General features: G+C 43.7%; 1 protein-coding gene and 2 pseudogenes across 1 annotated transcript; 2 read left to right on the forward strand and 1 right to left on the reverse strand.

The window, feature by feature from the left end:
* Positions 1-617: 617 nt before the first annotated feature.
* On the forward strand, positions 618-2,505 carry LOC109480761 (annotated as a pseudogene).
* Positions 2,506-4,727: 2,222 nt separating this feature from the next.
* LOC109473815 lies at positions 4,728-8,434 on the forward strand (annotated as a pseudogene).
* Positions 8,435-9,208: 774 nt separating this feature from the next.
* On the reverse strand, positions 9,209-21,292 carry LOC109487191 (carboxylesterase 5A-like). Its single transcript, XM_019791208.1, has 10 exons — positions 21,178-21,292; positions 19,033-19,171; positions 18,142-18,349; positions 16,444-16,623; positions 15,632-15,906; positions 14,041-14,119; positions 13,391-13,564; positions 12,427-12,586; positions 10,311-10,536; positions 9,209-9,577 (listed from the first exon to the last, which is right to left on the reverse strand). The coding sequence occupies exons 1-10, from the start codon at positions 21,269-21,271 to the stop codon at positions 9,319-9,321; spliced, it is 1,794 nt and encodes a 597-aa protein (XP_019646767.1). The 5' UTR covers positions 21,272-21,292; the 3' UTR covers positions 9,209-9,318.
* Positions 21,293-22,668: the final 1,376 nt, after the last annotated feature.

Consider the following 22,668-nt stretch of genomic DNA (forward strand, 5'->3'; position numbering starts at 1 on the left):
GTTGACAACACGACTGTTAAGGTAGAGTTGACTGACGTTGAAGGCTACCCTCCTGTGTATAACGAGACGTGTGGAAATCCGGTCAACCCTGACGGGGAGACGGGTGACTTACTATACAGTTTAGATTTCGCATGGGGAGGTGTAACGATAGACGGTGACATTTTGTCTGGCAAAAGATCATTGACTAAAATCTCTGACATTTCTGACGATAAACCTGCTCCCTGGATGATCCATACAGACAACAGTGATTGTAACATTCGCATAGTTTTTTACAGCAACCATCTTAATGATGACTTATCCATGCAAAGTTTTTGGAACAGTCGCTTTCATCACTTAACGTGTATAGTGGATTACAAAACACCGAAACTATCAGCGGACCTGATTTATCATAAGCGGGGTGAAATTATCACATCAGATGTTTTAATACAGTTTGTTCCTAAATCTGTCGTGGAAGACAAAATTCACAACTATTTCGTTACCAGTTCATGGTCATTTCCTACAACAAAAGCGAAGTGGTATAACTGTGAAATTCCACATTTAAGTACCCCAGTCAGAACAGCAACTTACGAATTGGTAAATATTGAATATATAAACGTTGGAATAAAACCAGTGGGCTGTCCAGTAGGACAATACGGCTTACTCTGTGACAAAACCTGCATCTGTAAGAACGGCGCCCGCTGTCATGGGTTTAATGGCGCCTGCAAATGTCCGCCCGGCTGGAAAGGTGTGGCCTGTGACATTCCCAAACAGGACGTCTCCATCACCACGACACCTGGCGACCCTCAACGCATCTACATCTCCGCAAACCTCACGTTTCACTGCAAGGCCCACCATGTCGACGTCACGTACATGTCGGTCAAATATCCAAATGCGACAGAGAAGGTCGGCTTCGGAGTAACTAAGATTGACTTTGTGGTTCCGAACATTCATCCGACCAACAACGGACCCTACAGCTGTCAGGTCCGAGACACACGGGGAAACACACTCAACACCACGTTTGTACTCAATGTTACCAACTGTGCTCCAGATAGAAAAGGTCCCGGGTGTGACGAAGTGTGTGATTGCCTTCAAGGTGCCAGCTGTGACCGGTGGGCCGGCTGTGTCTGTCCGCCGGGATGGACGGGAACCAGGTGTCAAACAAAATGTCCCCATGGCACGTACGGTAAAGACTGTGCAAGGAACTGTAGCTGCCAAAACGGTGCAAACTGTAGCATTAGCGACGGTCGGTGTAAGTGCACTGGCGGCTGGTACGGTAGACATTGTAGCAAACCGTGTCTGAAAGGTCGGTTCGGTCAGGGTTGTTCCGATATTTGTACCTGTAAGAACAATGCCACATGCAGTAACGCGTGTGTGACGCCGTGGACGGGACGGAACTGTGACCAATGGCAGACAAGCAGAGACGAACCGCTGCTCGAAAGCCTGGTCCCACTGGGCTCCTTAGTCTTCCTTGTTGCCATAGTGACCACAATACTCTACAAAACTGGCATTCTGTCTTGTTCCGCGCCTGACGCAGGCGAGGAGGAGAAGATCATTTTCGAGTTAAGGAGAATGGAGCAGGATCTAGCACAGAGCCTACAGCCGGGCTGGCTGGGACGTTGGGAGAAGAAGGTTCACCATCTTACTCCTGGTCCCCTGATTGGGGAGGGAATGTTTGGGCTAGTAAGAAAGGCACAACTGCGCACACCTAAGGGAGAGGTTGCCGTTGCCGCCAAGACAGTTCGCGTCGAGGACTCGCAGTCCTATCGAGACTTCTACAGAGAAGCAGCCATACTGGTCGCCGTGCACCAACAACGAAATGACGATTGTCGCGAGTCCAACATTGTTCGTCTTGTTGGGCTCATCACCAAGTCTACAGAGAAGTACATTCTCTTGGAATATGCCCCAAAAGGTGATCTCCTGGGTTTACTTCGAATTCGCCGAATACCAAACGTCAACGAAGAAGGCCTACTTGGAAGCCTTATTGGATACGCAGTTGACATAGCACGAGCTCTCCAAGAACTGGGATGCTTGAGAATCGCCCATCGTGACGTGGCCGCTCGAAACGTCCTCATCACTGCAGATGGCGTGGCCAAGTTAGTTGACTTTGGACTGGCCAGAGATGTCTACACCTCTACTCAGTATGTCCGAAGAGACAGTCCAGGCGCTGACGAACTCCTACCGCTGAATTGGATGGCGCTGGAGTCCATCGAGACCGGCGAGTACACCTGTCAGAGTGACGTCTGGTCCTTCGGTGTGCTGCTGTGGGAGATCGCCACGCTGGGGAAAGATCCGTGCTACGATGGCAGGATTCAGCTGAGCTTTCTTCAGATGGTGGGGATTCTGAGGCAAGGAAAGCGGCTGGAGATGCCAGAGGGATGTCCGGAGGACCTGTACGGACTGATGAGGGCATGTTGGCGCGACGTTCCAGATACAAGACCGACTCCAGAAGAGCTAGAAGAGAGTCTGCTGCAACTGACACGTGCGCTGCTTCCACATGACGTCATTGAAATGGAAACTGTTGTGTAATCCTTATGCTATAAACCAATTTGAAGATAAGTAGAAACGATGACAATCTAACTGCACCCAAAACGATCCAAATATTTAGTGACAACTACCAGAGAAGATATTCATTAGCTACTAATGCTGGAGTAAAATTTTGTTTAATTGTAAGTATTTCTTAGTCTGTTTGAATGGTANGTACGGACTGATGAGGGCATGTTGGCGCGACGTTCCAGATACAAGACCGACTCCAGAAGAGCTAGAAGAGAGTCTGCTGCAACTGACACGTGCGCTGCTTCCACATGACGTCATTGAAATGGAAACTGTTGTGTAATCCTTATGCTATAAACCAATTTGAAGATAAGTAGAAACGATGACAATCTAACTGCACCCAAAACGATCCAAATATTTAGTGACAACTACCAGAGAAGATATTCATTAGCTACTAATGCTGGAGTAAAATTTTGTTTAATTGTAAGTATTTCTTAGTCTGTTTGAATGGTAGTAATTTTGATACTAACAGTGCTGTGTTGATGTCATGATTTAGGTGATAAAGCTTAGCTGTACACAAGTTTATCGTCTGAATCAGTGTAATCACATTACAAAACAAAGGGTGTGCAACGACAACATATAATACAAGCACATTACAGTCAAACTTGTATAAGAAGACCACCCTGGGGACCTAAGGAATCTGGTCTTCTTAGACAAGTGGTCTTCTTATCCAAAAAGGAGCCAGGTGACAAGAAAACAAAGACACCAATTTCGAAGTTCAATATTTAACACGTTAATTATACTATTTACAGATAATCAGTAATTATTAGCAAGGATGTTTAATACTAACCATCACATTTGTACAAGTTTTTTTTATGATAAACATTGATTATTTCATATACATTGTTACCAATTACCATTGTTACAGCTAGCAAAACTTAATTTGTAAAGTAGAAATTCCAACATGCAGTGTGTGATGTAAAATATACGTTGTTTACGATGTACTATGTACACTGTACTTGTAAACTGTGCAAGGCCAAACTCTAGCTCCCTCCACGATTTCTTCTCAATCTCCGCCGAGTTTTTGGCGACGCCTCAGGGGCGGAGCCCTTAGTATAGTACTGCGATTGAATTGCCAGGAATTCTAAATATTCCACGCACGCATTCCCTAGGGAATTCATTTTTGGCAACACCCTGCGGGTGAGGTCTTCCCTCCCAGCTGTTTAGCCGTTTTTCAATGACTTTGGAGCTTTTTCGACAACTTGGTCAGGATCATTGTTTGGAATTGAACATGGTCAGCATTTGAAGTCAGATGTTTCAAATGAGATGTCGTGATTGTCCGAATATAAACCAATATGTTACCGCGTTTGGTTGTTGTTTTTTTCTAGTAGTTTTCCTTCTCTTTATGAAAAGTATGTGTTTGGACATAAACCCAACGGATGAATTCAAGTTCTTTTCAATGTTTTAAAGGAGTTGTCGTGACTGTCTGAATATAAACCAATATGTCACCGCGTTTGGTTGTTGCTTTTTTCTAGTAGATTTCCTTCTCTTTATGAAAAAGTATGTGTTTGGACATAAACCCAACGGATGAATTATGAAGTTCTTTTCAATGTTTTAAAGGAGATGTCGTGACTGTCTGAATATAAACCAATATGTCACCGCGTTTGGTTGTTGTTNATGCGGGCTGCAGACTAGAAGACCTGCCCAGGGCCATGGAGGATAGGGAGGGCTGGCGGAAAAGAGTCACGACCATCCGTGAAACTCTCACGACCAGATGATGATGATGAACAAAACCAAATGAGATAGGCCTTATATAATTACAAGTAAAGGAGAACCTTGTGACCTAATAATACTAATACACTTGTATAAGGTATCCTGGACTCGTATTGTGTTTGTAGAGTAGATGTGGTCACGGAAAAAAGATCATAAAACCTACATGTTCCGCTTTCACACTTTTAAATAACATATGACACCAATGTAACTGAATACGAAAGTTCCTCAAAACAGTCAAATGTCGTAGAGATTGATTGAACAAAGACGTACTGGACAAGAATACTAATTTAAAGAGACACCAACTCTTACAAATATTTAGCGAGAATATTAAGCGAGAACAAGCCGAAACCTTGCATCTGCTTGGACAATAGTGAAACATGATACCGTGCCTTTGAAGTGTAGTTAGGTACTTAAAACGTGGTTAACGACGAGGAAGTGTACTAGTCAGAACCTGTGCCGTTAGAGAGAGAAGTATAGGGGAAACTATGGCAGAATACTTGCAGGGATTGCTTCTTGTGGGTTTCTGGGTTGTTTCTGGCCAGATTTGTTGTTTTACTCTGGCCCAGGAGTTCAGCGTTTACGTACCAGAAAACGTCGCTGTTGGAGAGACCATTTTCAGCCTACGAGGGAACCGGGCTGGACGAAAAGCGGAACTTCCGTGTGCCAAAATGGACGGAGATCCGTACGGCCGCTTTAATGTGACGGAGAACTGCACTATTGTGGTCGACAACCCTCTGGACTGGTCAGTACAGCAGGTATATCTGCTGAAAGTCCGCAGTGGAGTTGATGACGACATGACTGTTAAGGTAGAGTTGACTGACGTTAAAGGCTATCCTCCTGTGTATAACGAGACGTGTGGAACTCCGGTCAACCCTGACGGGGAGACGGGTGACTTACTATACAGTTTAGATTTCGCCTGGGGAGGTGTAACGATAGACGGTGACATTTTGTCTGGCAAAAGATCATTCACTAAACTCTCTGACATTTCTGACGATAAACCTGCTCCTTGGATGATCCATACAGACAACAGTGATTGTAACATTCGCATAGTTTTTTACAGCAACCATCTTAATGATGACTTATCGATGCAAAGTCTTTGGGACAGTCGCTTTCATCACTTAACGTGTATAGTGGATTACAAAACACCGAAACTATCAGGGGACCTGATTTATCATAAGCGGGGTGAAATTATCACATCAGATGTTTTAATACAGTTTGTTCCTAAATCTGTCGTGGAAGACAAAATTCACAACTATTTCGTTACCATTTCATGGTCATTTCCTACAACAAAAGCGAAGTGGTATAACTGTGAAATTCCACATTTCAGTACCCCAGTCAGAACAGCAACTTACAAATTGGTAAATGTTGAATATATGGACATTGGAATAAAACCAGTGGGCTGTCCAGTAGGACAATACGGCTTACTCTGCGACAAAACCTGCATCTGCAAGAACGGCGCCCGCTGCCATGGGTTTAACGGCGCCTGCAAATGTCCGCCCGGCTGGAAAGGTGTGGCCTGTGACATTCCCAAACAGGACGTCTCCATCACTACGACACCTAGCGACCCTCAACGCATCTACATCTCCGCAAACCTCACGTTTCACTGCAAGGCCCACCATGTCGACGTCACGTACATGTCGGTCAAATATCCAAATGCGACAGAGAAGGTCGGCTTCGGAGTAACTAAGATTGACTTTGTGGTTCCGAACATTCATCCGACCAACAACGGACCCTACAGCTGTCAGGTCCGAGACACACGGGGAAACACACTCAACACCACGTTTGTACTCAATGTTACCAACTGTGCTCCAGATAGAAAAGGTCCCGGGTGTGACGAAGTGTGTGATTGCCTTCAAGGTGCCAGCTGTGACCGGTGGGCCGGCTGTGTCTGTCCGCCGGGATGGACGGGAACCAGGTGTCAAACAAAATGTCCCCATGGCACGTACGGTAATGACTGTGCAAGGAACTGTACCTGCCAAAACGGTGCAAACTGTAGCCCCAGCGTTGGTCAGTGTAACTGCACTGCCGGCTGGTACGGTAGGGATTGTAGCAAACCGTGTCTGAAAGGTCGGTTCGGTCAGGGTTGTTCTGGTATTTGTACCTGTAAGAACAATGCCACATGCAGTAACGTGGACGGCAGCTGCGCGTGTGTGACGCCGTGGACGGGACGGAACTGTGACCAATGGCAGACAAGCAGAGACGAACCGCTGCTCGAAAGCCTGGTCCCACTGGGCACCTTAGTCTTCCTTGTTGCCATAGTGACCACAATACTCTACAAAACTGGCATTATGGCCTGTTCCGCGCCCGACGCAGGCGAGGAGGAGAAGATCATTTTCGAGTTAAGGAGAATGGAGCAGGATCTAGCACAGAGCCTACAGCCGGGCTGGCTGGGACGTTGGGAGAAGAAGATTCACCATCTTACTCCTGGTCCCCTGATTGGGGAGGGAAAATTTGGGCTAGTCAGAAAGGCACAACTGTGCACGCCTAAGGCCATGTTGATTTGATCATATGGATGACATCCTCTGGGAACCCCAAAACTGATGCGCGCGTGCGAATAAAAAAAAGTTTTGCAAAAAAAAAAAGTTGCTTTCACTATGAAATCTACGTGGTCATGAAGGTTGAACAAATGGCACAGAATATGTTATGGCGAATAATCTACTCTTCGAATTCATTTCTTTACATTTTTGTCTTTTTTCCTTTGATTTTGGCATTCTACGACATTGGCATCGTTTCTAAATGTTTTCCTTGCAACTTATGGTATATTTTTGCTCATTTAGCAACTGTTTTGCACGATTTACAGTATGGTTGAAAACTTTTTTTTTCTTGGAAACGGCCGAAAATTCATGCGCGCGCGGATGTCATCCATATAATCAAATCAACATGGCCTAAGGGAGAGCTTCTCGTTGCTGCCAAGACAGTTCGCGTCGAGGACTCGCAGTCCTATCGAGACTTTTACAGAGAAGCAGCCATACTGGTTGCCATGCACGAACAACGAAATGACGATTGTCGCGAGTCCAATATTGTTCGTCTTGTTGGGCTCATCACCAAGTCTACAGAGAAGTACATTCTCCTGGAATATGCCCCAAAAGGTGATCTCCTGGGTTTACTTCGCCGAATACCAAACGTCAACGAAGAAGGCCTACTTGGAAGCATTCTTGGATACGCAGTTGACCTAGCACGAGCTCTCCAAGAACTGGGACGCTTGAGAATCGCCCATCGTGACGTGGCCGCTCGAAACGTCCTCGTCATTGCCGGTGATGTGGCCAAGTTGGCTGACTTTGGACTGGCCAGAGATGTCTACACCTCTACTCAGTATGTACGAAGAGACAGTCCAGGCGCTGACGAACTCCTACCGCTGAAGTGGATGGCGCTGGAGTCCATCGAGACCGGTGAGTACACCTGCCAGAGTGACGTCTGGTCCTTCGGCGTGCTGCTGTGGGAGATCGCCACGCTGGGGAAAGATCCGTGCTACAATGGCAGGATTCAGCTGAGCTTTCTTCAGATGGTGGGGATTCTGAGGCAAGGAAAGCGGCTGGAGATGCCAGAGGGATGTCCGGAGGACCTGTACGGACTGATGAGGGCATGTTGGCGCGACGTTCCAGATACAAGACCGACTCCAGAAGAGCTAGAAGAGAGTCTGCTGCAACTGACACGTGCGCTGCTTCCACATGACGTCATTGAAATGGAAACTGTTGTGTAATACTTTATGCTATAAACCAATTTGAAGATAAGTAGAAACGATGACAATCAAACTGCACCCAAAACGATCCAAATATTTAGTGACAACTACCAGAGAAGATATTCATTAGCTACTAATGCTGGAGTAAAATTTTGTTTAATTGTAAGTATTTCTTAGTCTGTTTGTATGGTAGTAATTTTGATACTAACAGTGTTGTCTTGATGTCATGATTTAGGTGTTAAAGCTTAGTTGTACACAAGTTTATCGTCTGAACCAATGTAATCACATTACAAAACAAAGGGTGTGCGACGACAACATATTAAGACAAGCACATTATTTTGTTTACGAATGCATGTAGTGACTGGCTACAGTCGATGCCTTCTCCTCAACAAAAATTTAAACTAGGTAAAATAGTCCTCTTTGTCATGTGATGGTCCAAACGCTGTTATTGTTTCAAGTTGCTTTCTTTTATGCCCGGGCAATAAAATACTCAAGGCCATACTGACTTCTTCTTTTTTTTTTATTCCAACATGTAATCACCAGACATTGTGACGGCACACTCAATTTTTTTCAACTTATATTAATGCCTCCACCAACACATGGGACAAATACATGACAGGACAATACTCATTTTCACCTGAGCGAAGTGAGGAAAGTCGTGTAAAGTGGCTTTCCTAAGATCGGTGGCATGTCAGGACTCGAACCCGGGACCTCTAGGTTCTGAGTCGAGCACTCTGCCGCTACACCACACGACCCCATACTGACTTTTTCTGATACATGACATTGTATCCCCAAACTGATCATGATGTGAGCTCGAAGAATGTTGGTTTCTAGATTCTCGATTTCTATATATCTACTGGTAAGCGAACTCTAATTAAAAATGATCTGTTCAACGCTACCGCTACCCAACCTTTGCCCAACCCGCCCTGCCCAACATAGATAGCATGAGCACGTCGGCAGAACGTACTGCGACTGCGCAAAACCCAAATTTTTAACGGTTTTCGTTAGGTTTTTGGTCAGCGTTACATCAGACTTTTTCCTGTTATCTTTAGTTTTCCAACATAACATTTGGAAACTACGGAAAGGATGTTTACCTTATATGCACAAATACGTCACCTTAATTTGGTGACCGTCTGCCGAAGAGCTATGCACAGTACACAGTACACAGTACAGTAAATTAGTAGTAGTAGTAGCAGCAGTAGAAGTTGTTATAGCACTAGTAATAGCAGTAGTAAAAGTAGTAGCAGTATAGTAGTAGTAGTAGCTGTAAGAGTAGCAGTAGTAGTAGTAGTAGTATACTAGTAGTAGTAGTAGTAGTAGTAGTAGTAGTAGTAGTAGTATAGTAGTAGTATAGTAGTAGAGTGCACTCCTTTTGAGTCAGGTACATCGGGTCGCCCCTACTGTAAGAAATATACTACAAGTGACAATGCTACAAGCAAAAAGCTGCAGGTAGATTTCTCCGCTTCACCAGTGGTGATTTCTTTTCCCATGAACCTCGGCACCTCCTCATTCCAGAACTTCATGTTGGACTCCCGCAGTCTGACGTCAGAAGATGACGTCACGTCCAGCTTCAGGTAGGCTTGGGATGACGTCATGTAGCGTGGCCAGTTCACTAGGTCACGCATGCGCGATGACCCCGACGAGTTATTGGGGTCTCTGTAAGAATTGGAAAGAAAAAAAAATAGCAAACAAATTGAATGAAGGTTAGACATCCAGGTAATAAGATACGCCAAAAAGCAATTACTCAAGCAACTGGATATGATTTTGGAAACAGTAAGACGTTTCAGCTAGTATCCACTAGCTTTCGTCAGTGACTGAGAGACCAGAGGAGAAATGCAGGTTTATAAGCACAAACTATTGATTGATATGCAAATAAGTGAAGACAATTTCAGTCACTGACGAAAGCTAGTGGATACTAGCTAAAACGTCTGACCGTTTCCAAAATCATATCCAGTTGCTTGAGTAACTGCTTTTGGGCGCATGGCGTATGATAAACTGGAGATTTGAAACCTCCGTGAAATATCTAACTTTTTTGTGTGAATTTATTGGTCCTCCCACGGCCGCATTTTTTCACCTTCACATTTTTTGGCAATCTTTGACACTGTTTTCTGATTTTTAATGAAGAGATTTGAGGGGACAAGGACTTCACAAGGGATGAGCCTATTTTACCCTGCAGGCTACATACTGTGTTCTGCTAGCCTCTACCAGGCTTCGGGAGGCGGCTGGAAAGAGCAGAAATCGGCCAAATAGAGAAATAACATGCTGGGTGCGGCAAAATGTATTCTCCCGCAGACAAACTCCCCTGGCATGTTATCTCTCTATTTGACCGATTTCTACTCTTTCCAGCCTCCTCCCGAAGCCTCTTAGAGGCTACCATGAAGCCACTCACCCATTGGCGGCGAAGTTGACCCAGTACGTCATCATGTCCAGACTCAGGTCCCGTTCCTCCTCCGTGAAGCCGTACTTCCAGGAGGTCCCAGTGTCGTCACGAAGGAAGGGGATCCCGAACGTGTAGTACAGCTCGTCCCCGTGGTCGGCGTTCGTGTAGGGCGGTCTGTCCGCAAACACTGCCGAGCGGCGCTGGAACTCGTACTGGTACACCCGAGTGTCGTGCGCTGGGAAGGAGACCGAGAAAATTGATTTTTATTTTATTTTATTGTTTGCACATTAACAAAGCAGGCAATAATAATACAAAACAAGGATAAAACAGGTGCAGGAGGAGGGGAGAAGCATGGAATGCTTATACTAGGCCCTCCTCCTCTAAACTATACAAAATTAAATATAATCAATAAATGGAAATAATACAATAGAAAATGGAAATAATACAATAAGGATAATCAAATAATGTACGGTAAAAGTTAATGACAATGAAAATATAAAATTCGAAATTAAAAACAAGACTGGGAATGAAAACATACATTGCCATGGGGACGGTGGTTGCTGTTAGGGTTATTGTTTGCATGGCACTGCCATCATTTCATGATTTTGAGGAAGACTTGGTACCTATAAGTCTAGACAGATACAGTGCACTCCTCCCCTGAGTGTATAGTGAACGAGCCCCGGGGTCATAGAAAGTAGGGCCATCCAGGGCAGAGAGGTCTTCCCAAGGGTTCCAGGAATATGGGCATACATGTAGATGTGGGTCAGAAAAATGCCTGTGGACATTCCATGCCTGTGGACAACATACCTGTACCATTCCTAGAATTCTTGCAAACTGCACACAATACTGTACCATTAGGCTCCTCCCTGAGACGTCGCCAAAAACAGAAGAAGGTTGTGAAGCCCGTTTTACACTCACTCACTAAATCGAAATTCCCTTTGACTGTTTTCCATCTCTTCCTATCTTTTATTTCTACCATCTGATGTTTCTTCTGTCAAGCTTGGTGTCGTCTATCTATTGGTCAATGTAGTCTCTTGTTGGAGGGACTAGACTTTTTTTCCATGTGTGGGTTCCCACATGCGTAGCTGGTGTATACGTATGATTTCGCCCTTACTTCTGCAGCAATATCCAATTTGACCTTTTACACAAAACCGAATATAAATGAATGAATGAACTTATTTGCTTGACAGTTTTACATGTATTGCAACGTTATCAATGACAATGTGATCAATACAATACGACTTTTCTATGAAACTATTACACAATGAATGTGAATGCAAACGGGGTATTGACATGATGTACGTTAAACACTTCTGTCTGTTAATACTAGTACCTTCCTTTGTGAGGCATTACATATATATTGGCCTTTTAACTAGTACGTAGATATGGAGTAGGGGAATGACATTACTAGTAAAATGTGTTTGTCTTTGGGAAAGGTTTACTCTCATGCACGTGATCATTATGGCTTCACCACTATAGCCTCGGTCACAACCCGCCGTACGTGCTTCTGCGTGCTGTCTACGTGCAAAAACGTGGGCAAACGTAGGGCATTCGTGCGTAGTGAGTACCACCTCCGTACGGAATCCTACGGATTTGGGAGCACGCAGACACGCCGTAGAACTTTAAGTGCAAGTAAAACTTTTTCTACGTGCGGTCTACGGATTCACCACCCGTACGTGCGAGTACGAGCGACGCGCATGCCCCGTACGTGCCGTACGGAAGAAGCACGTGTGAGCACGGCCTCCTTACGGTAAAGTTGCAATCGCACAGAGATCGTACGTTGTAAGCGCGTACACCTCACTTACCACTTGCGCAACGTACGATGCACGCAACCGCTCACGGCCAGACGTGGCGTGCAGACCACACTCTTACACTTTGCGCAACCGTGCAAGTGACGTGCGAGTGCCGTGCGTCGACGCCACTCCTTCCCTACGTTTTCAGAAAAAAACGTAGCAGACGTAGCCTCCCAAAAAACGTACGGACAAAAAGCACGTACGGAGGGTTGTGACCGAGACTTATGTGGTGATGTAGCCATGTGGGCGGGCTGGTATGCGTAGAATAGTGCTATAGTCAGACTAGAGGCCTGACCGGTGGAGGGGTTGCTAAAAGCGTGATGTCGGGTCACCTGACACCGCCTGAGCCATCAGCACAGTCGGTGCCGTGAACCACGAGTCTGTCATCAGCTGGATGGCCTGGCCACGTATGTAAATCGGGTCGTCCGCCATGTTGGTGTCCCGGATGTACTGGTCTATCGTAGGCTGCACGATGGAGCTGACATTGCCACCCTGGGAGATAGAGTTTTAACGCAAATTAGCTGAATTCTTGCCCGTCATTGTGTAACCTATAGCTAGGTGCCTCATGAGAAGCGTTTGAAAAGAGTAGCAAAAGTTTAAATATAGATATCTAAAGGGGGGGGGGGGCATGACATTTACGTTAAGCGAGTCATCCGTTTGGTCCCCGCTAGAAGATAGTCTACACTAATTAGTACAATTTGCAGCGGACCAACTTCCTACGCATATTATCTTTCCGTCTATTTTGCCATGCTATACTCTTTCCACACGATTATGAAGCCTGGTAGAGGCTATCAGGAGACTGTCATGCAAGGCCCACGATTCTCGTTCGTACCGTCCTTTGATGGGGATTTGGGGATAGCCATGCATGTGACGTAAAAAATCTAAGTCTTGTTGCTTAAAGTCTGCTTTGGATCCTTGTCGGTTGTTACGTTTACCGAAGGAAAACGTATTGTTTTTACTCAGTTTCTTCCTCCTCTTCTGTTCCAAACACTAACCTCTGACCTGACCAATGACATGATTTGTTGACGTCTGTCACCATGGTGACTGGTGTTGGGTTACATAATGTTGCAATTTCATGGTCTGCTCAACTCCTGTCACCATATACTAGAAGTACATGTAATTATGTGAATGTGTTTGAGTAAAAATTAACAGAGCAGACCATGTCCGAAGGTAAACATTATGCATTTGCTTTGTAAATGTTACTTCTTTAGTTGCTTCTGTCTCAGTGAGTCTGCTTAAAAAAACCTACTACATGTACAGGAAAATCGCGCGACTGCCTAAACTGATGTGACTCACGGGATATTGGTCGGCAACGTATGCCAGTTGAGCCGGTAATATAGCCTCGAAATCAGTCCTGTTGAGGCCGTCAGCAGTCACTTGCGGGGTTGCAGCCAGCAGCCCGTAGCCGTCGTCGTTGTTTGTGCCCAGAAGGTAGTCAACCTCGTTTACCTGCTTCTTGTGCATCATATCCTGCAATGAACAAAAACATAACCGTCCAACACTGAACAGAGACGGGGGGCGACACAGGTTATCTGACAAGTACGACCCTTTGCTGCAATCACGTGTTTTTGACGTCACGTCCCGAAAGCTGCTGTAGAAGGGTCCATTCCGTGAGCATGGCTGACGGAGTCGGCCGAAAATTTGGGAATTGGCCGAAAAGTCCTAATTTGGATATTTTGTCATAAAAAAACTTCTCATATTTTGGTAAGAATAGTTGTGAAATGGGAATCTAGAAGCTCTGGGTGCGTTCTGGCCTGGGAAGCCGACTATGCACCATTTCCTCACTCGACTCAGGTTAAAATAAATCGTAACATTTCCGGCTATCATGGGGTGTCTTGGCCTGTTTTTTTTTTTATTTCGCCCTGTCGCTCCATATTTTATTCTAAAAAAAAGCGAGAAACAACAAATTAAATTGGTGTGACTTAACAAGACTTTAGAAAACATACCCATAGATTGTCTGGTAGAAAACGGCCGCCAACTATCGGAACTGATGGTTCAAACGTCAATAATTCCTGTGCTGGTTTGCTGTGGACGAGAAAGTAAACATTCTTCATTTAGCAAACAACTGATCTTGTGCATTTTCGGCAGTGTATGTTAGAAAAAACAAAATTTGAAATGTTTTCAACATATAAAACTTGGATGGACCAACCCCATATACTATAATTTTATCCAAACCATTTACTGTAATGTTATCTGCCATTCACGATTGTGTGACTAGTCAATTGCAAGGGCCAAAAAAAAAACGATCGGCGCCGCCTTATATACCGTATGATGTGGAAAATGATATCGATGAAGCATTATGTAACATTTTGTACCAAATATCAAAATCAAAACATTTTACTTGAAAAAGAATTATTTGACTCTAATTTACTTGTACTGTTCATCATATTTGTGCAATTATTCCACATTTCTGTCACCTATGGCGCTATTTAAAAGACAACGCGAGGTGCGCTCAGTTTGTGGTACCACCACAAAATATCAGAATGTCAAACAAAGTTGGCTGGTAGCTTTTTTTTCAGCTTAGACACTCGTGAGGTGTCATATTTTGGCACCTCCACTTCCTGATGGAGTAATGTTTATTCAACTTACTTTGAAAAGACATGACAAGAAATTTTACTTTTTGAATCGTTCTAATAATACGCCATAATGCAGCTTTGATATGCACCAATTTCACACTTCCCATAATGCCTAGTAAAAGTCACGGATATGACGTAAGACCACCCCCTCCCCCTTCCTCGATGTAATATCTCCAACAAGTTCTATCGACAAACTGGTCAACTATTGTTTTGAATTAGGCCATGTTGATTTGATTATATGGATGACATCCGCGCGCGCATGAATTTTCGGCCGTTTCCAAAAAAAAAAGAAGTTTTCAACCATACTGTAAATCGTACAAAACAGTTGCAAAATGAGCAAAAATATACCGTAAGTTACAAAAAAAAAAAACGCGATAACCATACCAATGTCGTAGAATGCCAAAATCAAACGAAAAAACACGAAATTGTAAAGAAATGAATTCGAAGAGTAGATTATTCGCCAAACCATATTCTGTGCCATTTGTTCAACCTTCATGACCACGTACATTTCATAACAACTTTTTTTTTTCAAAACTTTTTTTTTTTATTCGCACGCGCGCATCAGTTTTGGGGTTCCGGGAGGATGTCATCCATATAATCAAATCAACATGGCCTTATTTCTCTCGTATAAAGCGCATGCCATAATAATTGCATTTTTGTTGGAACTAGAGAAAATGACGTACCTTCTATCGTTCCAATATACGTAATGCGACCGTGCGTGTAGGAGAGTCTTCGATAGAAGGTAGAACGAACAAAACCAACAAAAATGCAATTATAGCATGCGCTTTATACCAGGAGAAATAATTCAAAACAATAGTTGACCAGCTAGTTTGTCGATAGAACTTGTTGGAAATATTACATCGAGGAAGGGGAAGGGGGGGTGGTCTTACTTCATATCCGTGACTTTTACTAGGCATTATGGGAAGTGTGAAAATGGTGAATACGTAGATGTAGAACCTACCCTCTCAGACACACGATCATGTCATCGAAGGACGCTGCAGTACAGTTGACCGCCGCAGCGAGCGCTTCAGTTTTTGTGGTGTCGCCCCTGCGGCTGGTCTTGATCCCTGCCACGCCGCTCTGAGAGATGGCCCGGCGGTACAGGCCGCGTGTCTCCGGGGACATGACGAGCAGGGACACGGCCCAGCCTCCCCCGGACTGACCGAAGACGGTGACTCGGTCGGGATCTCCTCCGAAGTTCCGGATGTTGGATTGAACCCACTGGAGGGCTTTTTTCTGTGATGGAAAAAAAAAAGAGAAAAAAATACGATTGAGTAAACTACAGTTAGATTGCTTAGCAACAGTTCAGAGTTTACTAATACTTGACAAATACTAATGCTTGGCAGTACATGAAACCGAGACCGTTGTTAGCACACATATAAGGCCATTTTGAATTGATAATGTGGATGACATCCACGCGCGCATGAATTTTCGGCCGTTTCCAAAAAAAAAGTTTTCAACCATACTGTAAATTGTACAAAACAGTTGAAAAATGAGCAAATATATACCGTAAGTTGCAAATGAAATATTGGAAAACGATACTGATGTCGTAAAATGCCAAAATCAAACGAAAAAAAAAGAAATTGTAAAGAAATTAATTTGAAGAGTAGATTATTCGGCACACCATACACTCTTTCATTTCTTCCACCTTCTTGACCGCGTAGATTTCATAATGAAAGCAACTTTTTTCCTTTTTTTTTTTGCACGCTCGCATCAGTTTTGAGGTTCCCAGGGATGTCATCCATATAATCAAATCAACATGACCCAACTAACCATGTCTAGGAGCCCGACGTTCCCGTCAGTATCGGGGTCTCTGGTTGGCAGGAAGCCCAGGTTACCAAGGCGATAGTTGATGGTTACCATGACGACGTTATTGAGTGACGTGGGGATCTCGGCAGGGTAGGTGTCGGCGCTTCCTATGCCCATACCTCCACCGTGTAACCACAGCATGACCTGGGTATATATACAACGACACAGTACTATACATGATAACGTACAGCAAAACAACTACATACAGCACACATAACTACATACAGCACATAGCTATGTACTAGATCATACTGGGCATCTACACACAACACATAAATGCACGCAACACATAACTACATACAGCACATAGCTACGTACTAGATCATACTGGGCATCTACACACAACACATAAATGCACGCAACACATAACTACATACAACACATAGTTACGTACTAGATCATACTGGGCATCTACACACAACACATAAATGCACGCAACACATAACTATATACAGCACATAGCTACCTACTAGATCATCCTGGGCATCTACATACAACACATAAATGCACGCAACACATAACTACATACAACACATAACTACGTATTAAACAACACACAACTACAAACAACACAAAACGTTAATTGCATACAACACATAACTACATATAGCAAGATATTGTTAATTTCATACAAGACATAACTACCTACAACAACATATCGTTAACTTCATACAACACATAACTACATGCAATACATATAACTACATACGGCACGTAACTATGAACACATAGCTACATTTGACACATAACTACGTACATACAACACATAACTACATACAACATAGAACTACATACGTCACATTGAGCTACGAACAAAACATAACTGCATACAACACATAGCTGCAAAGAACACATAAACTATATAAAAGAATAAAGCGCAAAATTACATACAAGGCATAGCTACATACATTACATAACCGCATACAACATGTAACGAAAAATAACACAACCGTACAACACACTGCATACAACACATAATTGCATGCATTCAGCGTATAACCGCATACAACACATAACTGCATTTAACGCATAGCATACATACAACACAAGTACAATAGCAGATAATGTCTGCTAATTATAAGCCACAAGCCCTTTCCCTGCCTGGAGAGCTCTCTCTCTCTTACCTAGGCTTTCTTTTCTTTCCATGTTTGACCACACCGACTTAATTTTATTGGATGACATCCGCGCGCGCATTGATTTTGCCTGTCGTCCTACAAAAAAAAATCACGTCCACCGAGGCTCTGGCCTGGCTCTAGGCCTGGGTAGTCCATGATAGCGACAATACGAAGCCGAGCACCAAGGCTATCGAATTCGAAGCCCCACGACTCAAGAACTCATTACATACGTACAGTAACGATTAATAAATTCCGCAAAAAGCCAACATGTGCCGGCTTGTCGTTTACGTCGCTGTGTATTGCCGCGAATTCACATACCAGCTTTGTATTCCTGTGATTTAGTAGCATTTTTATTTTCGGCCGGAATTTTTTTTATTCGCCCGCGCGCACTAGTTTGGGGGTCTTCAGAGGATGTCATCCATAAATTAAGTCGGTGTGGCTTTTCCCAGTATTCCTGTCTATCATTCTCTCCCCTTCAAGCTCTTTCTTTCCCTCCCTCCCCCTCCCCTCGTCCTCTTTCTCCCCATTTTTTAGCGACCGTACCTACCGGCAGATTCGCAGTGGACGACACGTTTGGCGTGAAGACGTTCAGGAACAGGCAGTCCTCACTGCTGCTGTTGCTGCGCCACCTGGTGATTTCGTACAGAAGTGTACCTGGCGGCCCCTCAATGTCGACGACCTGCGGACACCGGTTGCCGAACTGCGAGGCGTCCCGAACGCCGGTCCAGCCGGCCGGGTCCTGCGGAGGGCGCCATCTGGGAAGAGGAATGTGCAGCATTTATTTTAGTCCTAAAACAAATACTGCAAACCAAACTTCACAATTTTCAGAAACAGACTAACCAAAACGATAGAAAAAGAAAACATAAAGAACATCATCATCGGTCGACCGTAATGAACAATGGCAACATTTTACTTGATATACAAATACATTTTACGTTTAGCAAACGTTCACGGTCTGGGAAAAATGGGTGTGGCAGGTTCAGAAACGGTACTGATCAGTTGACGGTACAGAAGTGATCGGGGAAACCGCGAACATAAAAGCACCGGAAAGAAAGCAGGGAAGTACAGTATATGTTTGTGTGTACGTGCGCGCGCGTGAGTGTGTGTGTGTGTGTGTGTGCGTGCGTGTGCGTGCGTGCGTGTGTCCATGCGTCAGTGTGTGTCCTTGTATGCTTGTGTGTGTGTGTGTGTGTATCTGTGTGTGTGCGTGCGTGCGTGTGTGTCCATGCGTCAGTGTGTGTGCTTGTATGCTTGTGTGTGTGTGTGTGTGTGTGTGTGTGTGTGTGTGTGTGTGTGTGTGTGTGTACAAAATGATTCGAGAAGGCTTAGATATATGGTCTTCATATTGGATGGGTTACAATTTAACGTTATTAGGAATTCTTTCCCATTCGAAATCTGGCCTACGTAGACTGAAGAAACAAACAGACGTCTGACTCACCTGAGGTCCCCTACAGGTGGGGCGGCGTAAGGAATGCCCTTGAACGTGTAGATCCGGTCAAACACAGCGTCCCCTATGGTCGAGGTCAGGAACTCCACGCCATTCAAGTCACCATACGTGGTGGTGACAACAACTCCGTCTGGACAGGCAAAACGTTCTCATGATCTACATAAGTATTAACCCATATTTGTGTTATTTAGTACCTCCGTAAGTGGCGTTTTCTTTTATAGATACAAAATTCCTTTCCAACATATCAAATACCTGGTAGACACCTTAACCTTATTGTAAAATGCTACGGAATACAGAAAGCTCTTGGGGTTTGACTTCTTTTCGTAAGCAATGGAAGACCCCAACCCTGTTTTTCCCCAGCTGAATATATAAGTTTAATTTATTTTGCAAATTCATGCCCGAAGGCAACATACATAAAGAGAAATACATGTAGGTGACTATTCTATTCCAAAAAAAGTGACTATCTTACTCAAAATACAAACAAAACTTTTTTAATTAGACTTCTTCTTTTTTGGAAGCTGTCGTAGACAATTGTACCCCCTTTTTCTGCAATTAGTGGGGTTTGAGAGGTTAACAGGGTTTTAGTTTATTTTTCGTCAGTAACGGTTTGAAAATTGTGGTGAGATTTGGTGGCTTGTTTAAAGAACTCCTTTCTTTCCTGGTCATTAAAGGGGCAGTTGGAGATAAAATGTATTTTGTCCTCCACCGCTTTTGACGGGCAGTTCTTACAAATTGCAGTTCTTTCCCTACAGGTAACATTTGTACTGCCGTTTCTCGAATTCGAAAGGATTGGTGCTGAAAATATAAGTGTACATTGCACTATCACAGTAAGGAGATAAATACATAAATGTTTCACTTAGATTAAAGGCATGCAATAAGATTTCAGATTTCAGAGCAGCAAAACTCGAAATATTCTGAACTAGAGTTCCACGATCTCATACCTTCGCCAAATGATGTTAGCTTTTATGATTAAGAAATTATATATTAATCCCCCTAATTATGCAAATAGGATCATCAATTGCATGAATTATATCTGTTGATCTTTTCTCCACCAAAAGACAGTCTTATCTTAACAAAGAATGCCATGACATTTTCTCATAAATTATGCAAATGAGGTCCTTATTTGAATAAGTTATGTTTAATTATGTTCACCTTAACTTAACTTTCAAACACCCCAAGTATAAATTCCAGGCAGTTACCACTATGCAATTATAATATTTTCTCATTAATTATGCAAATTAAGTCTTCATTTGCATAATTGATATCTGCCTGTGTTTCTCTCATTCTTAATAACATATGTCACAAGCGTGAACTTCCTAGTATGGAATGCAGCTGATAAATAGAATTTCCCCATTAATTATGCAAATTACATCCATATTTCCATAATTGTAATATCATTATGTCAAGCATCACTCAAGCTACCTACATACCAAAAATCACGATGATCCATCAATCGGTTCTTGAGTTATCCCCCTTTAAACATTTGTCCATTAAACCCCCCCTGCAGTTCTAGAGCAAGCAACTAGGGGGCTCAAACTTATGTGACTTCATCCCCAGCACAAGAGCTATCTACCATCCAAATTTCGTCACCCTAGCATGTCTGGATCATGAGATATCAAAACCGGAAGTTCTGCTGCAGTACCATGACAAGCCGCCAGGGGGCCCAAAATCTAATCATTTTGAGGTCTCATCAAGCCCTATCCACCTACCAAGTATCAAGACAATCCATCAAGACCTACTCAAGTTATCGTGTTTACAGACAGACACACACACGAACGCCCCTGAAAACATAACCTTCTTGGCGAAGGTAATAAGGCAATCTTTGTGATAGTGACACATACTGCTTCACATTAGCACATGCAGTCAGCATTTCAACTTTGGGAATTTAAAACTGCAGAAGCTCCAAGATGAGTCATTTATTTTATGATTGGTACCCTAGAAATCAACCAAGGGCCCTCCCAGTAACCATTTTCCGTCAGAATTTGGGGTATATTTGCTCCATGAGGGTCAATATACATTGGGACAGTGTAGTTTCAACTCAGTATGTAGATAAATGACTAGAATATTGACTTTGAAAAATCGCATTTCCAAGCTCTAAAAACTGCATAAGATGCCTTTAAGTCAAATGAAACTCACCTGTCAGACCCAGTAGTGGCACCAGCACAGCCAAAACGACCAGCTCTCTGATTCCTAAGGTTTTACCTGCACGTCTGACCATCTTATCTCTCATCGTACGGGCAACGAATGTGTACTCTGCCCACAGCACGCCCTTTTATAAACTTGTGCTGCGTGCTAAACAAACGCTGATGTCATTTGCCGATTCAGCTAGCTACCAGCGTCAGGTGTCAGGCGTGCCAGAGTAAACAGTGGAATTTTTCCGAATACAGTACAATCGTATTGGTATACAGTACAATTTTACGGAATACAGTGCACTCGTATTAGTATACAGTGCAATTTTACTAGTAAAATTTTACTTGTAAAATTGCACTGTATACTAGTAAAATTGTACTGTATACTAATATGATTGCACTGTATTCCGTAAAATTGCACTGTATTCCGTAAAATTGCACTGTATTCCGTAAAATTGCATACTCTGGCACCCCTGGGTGTTGTCCGACGCTGACAGGGGTGAACGACCCGTAGAACGCTCAGTGTTTCAAGGCAACTTGATGACCAAATAAGGTCATCGCCGTGCCAACCAAATACGCTCCGTTCCGAGCGAGATCACCATATTCGGGCATGGAAAGTATATTGTAAACTATACATGGTAAATTCAGTGGATAGTTGTACTCAATGCAAGAAAGAAGTGAGTCATTTCTATATTTTGAAGAGTTGAGAAGTACGAAAAGTGCTGTACTACGTTAGACAGGAAGCCACTTGTTAACCCTATCTAGACCGGGCTTTTTTGAGCAAGATTTGACCGGGGGGGGGCTCTTTCGGCCCCCCCCCAAGAACTCGCTAACGGTATGTCGTATGGCTACCAAATTTTCAGAGGATGGTGTACTAGTTAAAATCATCATCATCATCATCATCTTCAGTACTGCTTAGCCTTCTAAAAAGAAGATTACTAGCAGCTGCGCTTTAGTACTGTGTGCAAAGTGCAAACAAAGGGTAAGGTAGGGATGGACGTGGACAAGTGCAAGGACAGGACAAGTGGAATCAGTGGTGCTAGTGTTACACGTATTTACATATGTACAAGGACCGGGAGGCAGCTCAATGCAGCGAAGCCCGTCCCAGCTCTGCTTTGAACTGGGAGATGGACTTCGCCTCCGCCACACTGGGCTCAAGTTCATTCCACTCCTTGATGGTGCGAGGGAAGAACGAGAGCCTGTAATAGTTGTTCTTACTCGCGATGGTCTGCAGCTTTAAAGCGTGATTAGTGCGGCGGGAGCATCGAGCTGCCGGGACGAGGCACGAGGTGTGGGGGACAGAGATGATGTTGTGCAGGACTTTGAACATATTAATTTATCATATCTACAATTTTTTTTGTCATTATGACGTAATATGACGTCTTTATGACGTCATTAATGGGATTTTATTGGCCAAAACCGTCTAGATAGGCTATTCCCTGAAAACTAAATGGTTGTTGCATTCCAAAACGTGTTATTCCAAATCATGATTTGGAAT

The sequence above is a fragment of the Branchiostoma belcheri genome, unplaced genomic scaffold (assembly GCF_001625305.1).
Source record: "Branchiostoma belcheri isolate BF01 breed outbred unplaced genomic scaffold, Haploidv18h27 scaffold1, whole genome shotgun sequence".
NCBI classification, from domain to species: Eukaryota; Metazoa; Chordata; class Leptocardii; order Amphioxiformes; family Branchiostomatidae; genus Branchiostoma; species Branchiostoma belcheri.

Excerpts from the sequence above, each read along its gene's own strand:
- LOC109487191 (XM_019791208.1), bottom strand. The coding sequence starts at position 21,271 with ATGAGAGATAAGATGGTCAGACGTGCAGGTAAAACCTTAGGAATCAGA. Across the intron at positions 16,624-18,141 it reads CGTCCACTGCGAATCTGCCG|GTCATGCTGTGGTTACACGG; the intron begins GTAGGTACGGTC and ends ATATATACCCAG. Across the intron at positions 9,578-10,310 it reads GTCAACTTCGCCGCCAATGG|AGACCCCAATAACTCGTCGG; the intron begins GTGAGTGGCTTC and ends CAATTCTTACAG.